Below are 4,163 nucleotides of genomic sequence, written 5' to 3' on the forward strand. Positions count from 1 at the left end.
CTCCCCCCCCGGGGGCCGCGCCCTGCCGTCAGCGCCGGGGAAGCCACGGCTGCCTGGAGCACCCTGCCAGGGACAAGAGAGGGGTCAGTGTGGGGACATGGGGTGACCTCAGGGGGTTTGGGGGTGCAGGGGAGGGAGGCACCAGTGTGGGGCACGGCCAGCAGTGGGAGTAGCCTGGTGGCCCACTGAGATGTTCCACTGGAAGGGGCTGGAGATGTCACCAAGCACCCAGGAGGCTCAGCCGCCGGAGAGGGGAAGAGGATGGGGATGGGGACAGGGACACGAGGGGATGGGACAGGGAGGGTCCTACTCACACGTTCGCCAGCAGGGCCAGGAAGCCCAGCAGGGCCAGGCTCACCACGAGCTCCTCTCTTGCCTTCCTCACCAGCAGGGCCAGGGGGACCTTGGACACCAGCAGGACCCTGGGGAAGGGGGTGAAGGGATGAGCATCCACAGCATGTGCTGGAGCCAGGAGAGGATGAGACTTCACAGGGACATTGGGGGATCACTTACAGGTTCTCCTTTGGCACCAGTGTCACCCTTGTTGCCTGGAGCACCGGGCTCACCCTGGAAGGGGGAGGAGAGAAGAAGGAAAAGCCATTTAACATCAGACTGAGGACACAGAGGGAGCCCCAAGACACATCACGACAACCTCAGAGGGAGGAGAGTGCTCAGCATCTGTCAACCTCCAGCACCATCCTGCCCTGGCAGGGGGACACTAGAGGAGACCCCTCCAGGTAGGATATCAGCTTGCTGGAGCACAAGAAGGAATCCAACCCCAGGAAGAAGTGGGTGGAGGTGTCCAGGGATACTCACAGTGTTACCCTTGGGACCAGGGGCACCGCTGGGACCTTGGGGTCCAGAGGGACCACGGGCACCAGGGAAACCAGGAGCACCAGCAATGCCAGGAGCACCCTAGAAGAGGCAGAGGAAGGTGTGAAGAAGCAGCACAGCTTTTCACCCTGGAGCTGAAGGGGGAAGTGAGGGACACTCACAGTTGCACCCTTGGCACCAGGTTGACCATCAGCACCAGGATTACCCTGTGGAGAGAAAGAGGAGGAGGAGGGTTATGCTGGGGCTAGCAGGATGTGAGAGCAAAGGACAAGGAGCTGTTGGATGTCACTTACAGCAGGACCAGCAGCGCCAGCAGGGCCAGGGGGACCAGGCTCACCACGGACACCTTGGGGACCTTCACTGCCACGAGCTCCTTGGGGACCAGTTTCACCCTAGGGAGGAAGAGGAGGGAGGAAGAGCCATGAGCTTGACTGCTACCCTGACACCATAACATGGCTCATTTCCCCTTCATGTGCAGCTCCTCTTCCATGGGGGCAAAGCCAGGAGAGATACCCACAGAACTTGGTTGGGGTCATCCCCAGTTGTCCCAGAGACACAGGCAGAGAGTCCACAGCAGACAGCCCACAGCACTTCGAGCTTGGGAACCCATTCCACACTCAGTCCTTCTCCCCATCCCACACTCCCAGTTCCCACCAGTTCCTCCCAGCTCAGGAGAAGGCCAGGCAGGTCCTACCTTAGCACCAGCAGCACCAGGGAAGCCAGGGGGACCAGCGGGACCAGTTGGACCCTAAACAGGAGAGAGGGCACAAGTCAGAGCAGGGATCCCACCTCCACACCTGGCACTGGAGGGTTTCCATGCAGCAGAGTCCTGGCTGCCATCCAGGATTTCCCATCTGCAGTGGAGCTGGGATGGGATCTCCTTCTGGAGCAGCTGGAGGAGAGTGGGTGGGATTGGGGGTTACTTACGGGGGGACCAGCAGCACCAGGAGAACCATCGTTGCCACGAGCACCCTGTGGAAGGGGAGACACCCATAAGTAATGCCCATCAGTGGGAGAGGTGACCCCCAGCCCCTCTGCACCCTCAGGCAGTGCTCAGTCTTGCCCAGAGTTGATACTCACAGCAGGGCCAGATGGACCGGGACGGCCTCTCTCACCAGGAAGACCACGAGGACCCTATGGAGGGGTCAGGACACATTTAGGATATGTTTGGGTCACCAAGAAGGACATTCACCCCTTCCTGAGCCACTTCCCATCCCTGTGCCCCTGTTTCCCCCTGCTCTTTTCCATGATGGCATTTCCAGGGGGTTTAACCCCTCCCACCCCATTCCCTGTGGCATCCCTGGGGAAGCATCCCTGAGGATGAGTTGGTTCCCCATCACATCTCACCCCCCAGTTCCTGTACCCTCTCTACCAGCTCCTCTCTCCATGCCCTCCAGGGGTTCAGCACTCACCATCTGTCCAGGAGCACCGTTCTCTCCAGGGCTGCCAGGCTCTCCCTAGGAGGAAGGACAACATGAAGGACATACTCCAGAGGGAATAGCAACGACATTACCAGGATAGGGGTGACACTGCCATCACTCCTCACCTTGGGGCCAGCAGGTCCAGGCTCACCCTTGGCACCATCCAGACCACTGAAGCCCTGAGGGGCAGGAAGGAGAAGGGGTAGGGGGTCAGGAGGGGATCCTTGCTGATATAGGGGTCCCCTGTGCCCCTAAATCTCACAAGCAGGGCAGGGGGGACTCACTCTGTGTCCCTTCATGCCTGGCAGGCCAGCAGTTCCTGGGAGACCACGAGCACCCTAGGAGAGACAGGAGGTGGTCATGAAGATGCTGGGAGGGTTGTCCCCTCACCCCATTACCCTGTCCCCAAGGGGATAGGCAGCTGGAGCCACATCCTTGCTCTGCCAGCAGCAGACCACAGTGGGGGTGTCCCCTCCTGTGTCCCCATGGGAGCATCTCACCTGGGGGCCGGGGGGACCACGCTCTCCAGGGCGGCCAGGCTTTCCAGCTTCACCCTAAGGATGAGGACACCAGGTTGGTGGCATGTCCCCAAACCAGGCAGAGAGCAGCCTGCTCACCTGGGAGGGCTGGCAGGGCCACCAGGCCCCAAACTTGGAAGGGAGACCCCATGGACAGGCCACTTACATCATCTCCGTTCTTGCCAGGGGGGCCAGCGGGACCACGGGGACCCATGGGACCCTAGGAGAGAGGCAGAGCAGCAGTGAGGGTGCTGTGGGTGTCATTTGTCCCCTGCCACCCACCCTGGGCAGTGCCAGGCTCTGCCAGCCCCATTCCCATGGATCCCAGCTGAGATGTCTTGGAGCAAGGTCAGTGTGGCCACAGCCAGGGCTGGGAACCAGCAGCATTGTCCCCATCCCCATGGGACATCAGCTGGAGCAGGAGGTGGCAGGACTCACAGAAGCACCAGGCTCTCCAGGTTCACCAGGGGGACCTTGGAAACCTTGAGGACCCTGTGGGGGGAAAATGGGGAAAGAAAAGGAGAAAATTAGTTAGGAAGTGAGGAGATTGGCCTAAAATCCCCAGTGGCAGTGGCAGTAACACCCCATATGCTGGCATAAGGACACACTTCTCCACGTGCTTCCATAGCCATCAGGAAGGGTGGGACACCCCCTGGACCTGTCCCCCCCCCAAAGGATCCTTGGATGCTGCTTGTCCCCAAAATCAAGATGAGAGAAAGAGGAGACACTCACAGGAGCACCAGGAGGGCCAGGAAGACCGCGGGGACCGGCTGGGCCCTGTGGGAGAACAGAGAGGGGTGATGAGTGGGTGTCCTGTCACCCAGTCACTGTCCCTGTCCCCATCACCAACCATTCTGCCCCCATTGCCACCTCACTGCTGCACCCAGTGAGCCTCATTGCCATCCCACCACAATCCCACTGCTGTGCCCACCAATCTGTCCTCATCACCACTCCCTTGTCCCCATCTCGACCCATTCCTTGTCCCCATTGCCACCTCATTCCTGTCCCCATTACCAACTGTTCCCTGACCCCCTTGACACCCTATCACCATATCCTCATCCCTGTCCTCATGTCTACCCATTCCTTGTCCCCATTCTCACCCCATTCCTGTCCCCATCCCTGTCTCCATCACGCCCCATGAGTGTGATGGGGACACCAACCATGTCCCCATCCCTGCAACTATCCCCATCCATCCTTGTCCCTGCTGCCACCCATCCTTGTCCCCGTTGCCACACCACCCCTGTCCCCATCCCTGTCTCCATCTCTGTCCCCATCCCCTCCAGGCCCAACATCCCTCCCCATCCCTCCCATCTCCTACCACTCAGTGGCACCATCGGCATGGGAAGCACTCCTGGCACCTCACTCAACTTCACACACCCCTCCGTGCCCC

General features: G+C 60.3%; 1 protein-coding gene across 1 annotated transcript in view; it reads right to left on the reverse strand.

Annotated features, from left to right (window-relative positions):
* Positions 1-4,163, reverse strand: part of LOC103807837 (collagen alpha-1(I) chain) — a gene marked incomplete at both ends in the record, with an annotated part of 11,353 nt that overhangs the window by 6,266 nt on the left and 924 nt on the right. The window contains 16 exons of the mRNA XM_009080587.1: positions 15-63; positions 315-422; positions 514-567; positions 817-915; positions 996-1,040; positions 1,128-1,226; positions 1,529-1,582; positions 1,762-1,806; positions 1,915-1,968; positions 2,247-2,291; positions 2,381-2,434; positions 2,540-2,593; positions 2,756-2,809; positions 2,940-2,993; positions 3,212-3,265; positions 3,506-3,550. Coding sequence (XP_009078835.1) covers positions 15-63; positions 315-422; positions 514-567; positions 817-915; positions 996-1,040; positions 1,128-1,226; positions 1,529-1,582; positions 1,762-1,806; positions 1,915-1,968; positions 2,247-2,291; positions 2,381-2,434; positions 2,540-2,593; positions 2,756-2,809; positions 2,940-2,993; positions 3,212-3,265; positions 3,506-3,550 — 967 coding nt within the window. The remainder of the gene's footprint in view (positions 1-14; positions 64-314; positions 423-513; positions 568-816; positions 916-995; positions 1,041-1,127; positions 1,227-1,528; positions 1,583-1,761; positions 1,807-1,914; positions 1,969-2,246; positions 2,292-2,380; positions 2,435-2,539; positions 2,594-2,755; positions 2,810-2,939; positions 2,994-3,211; positions 3,266-3,505; positions 3,551-4,163) is intronic.

This window comes from Acanthisitta chloris, unplaced genomic scaffold, assembly GCF_000695815.1.
Source record: "Acanthisitta chloris isolate BGI_N310 unplaced genomic scaffold, ASM69581v1 scaffold5628, whole genome shotgun sequence".
Lineage (NCBI taxonomy): Eukaryota > Metazoa > Chordata > Aves > Passeriformes > Acanthisittidae > Acanthisitta > Acanthisitta chloris.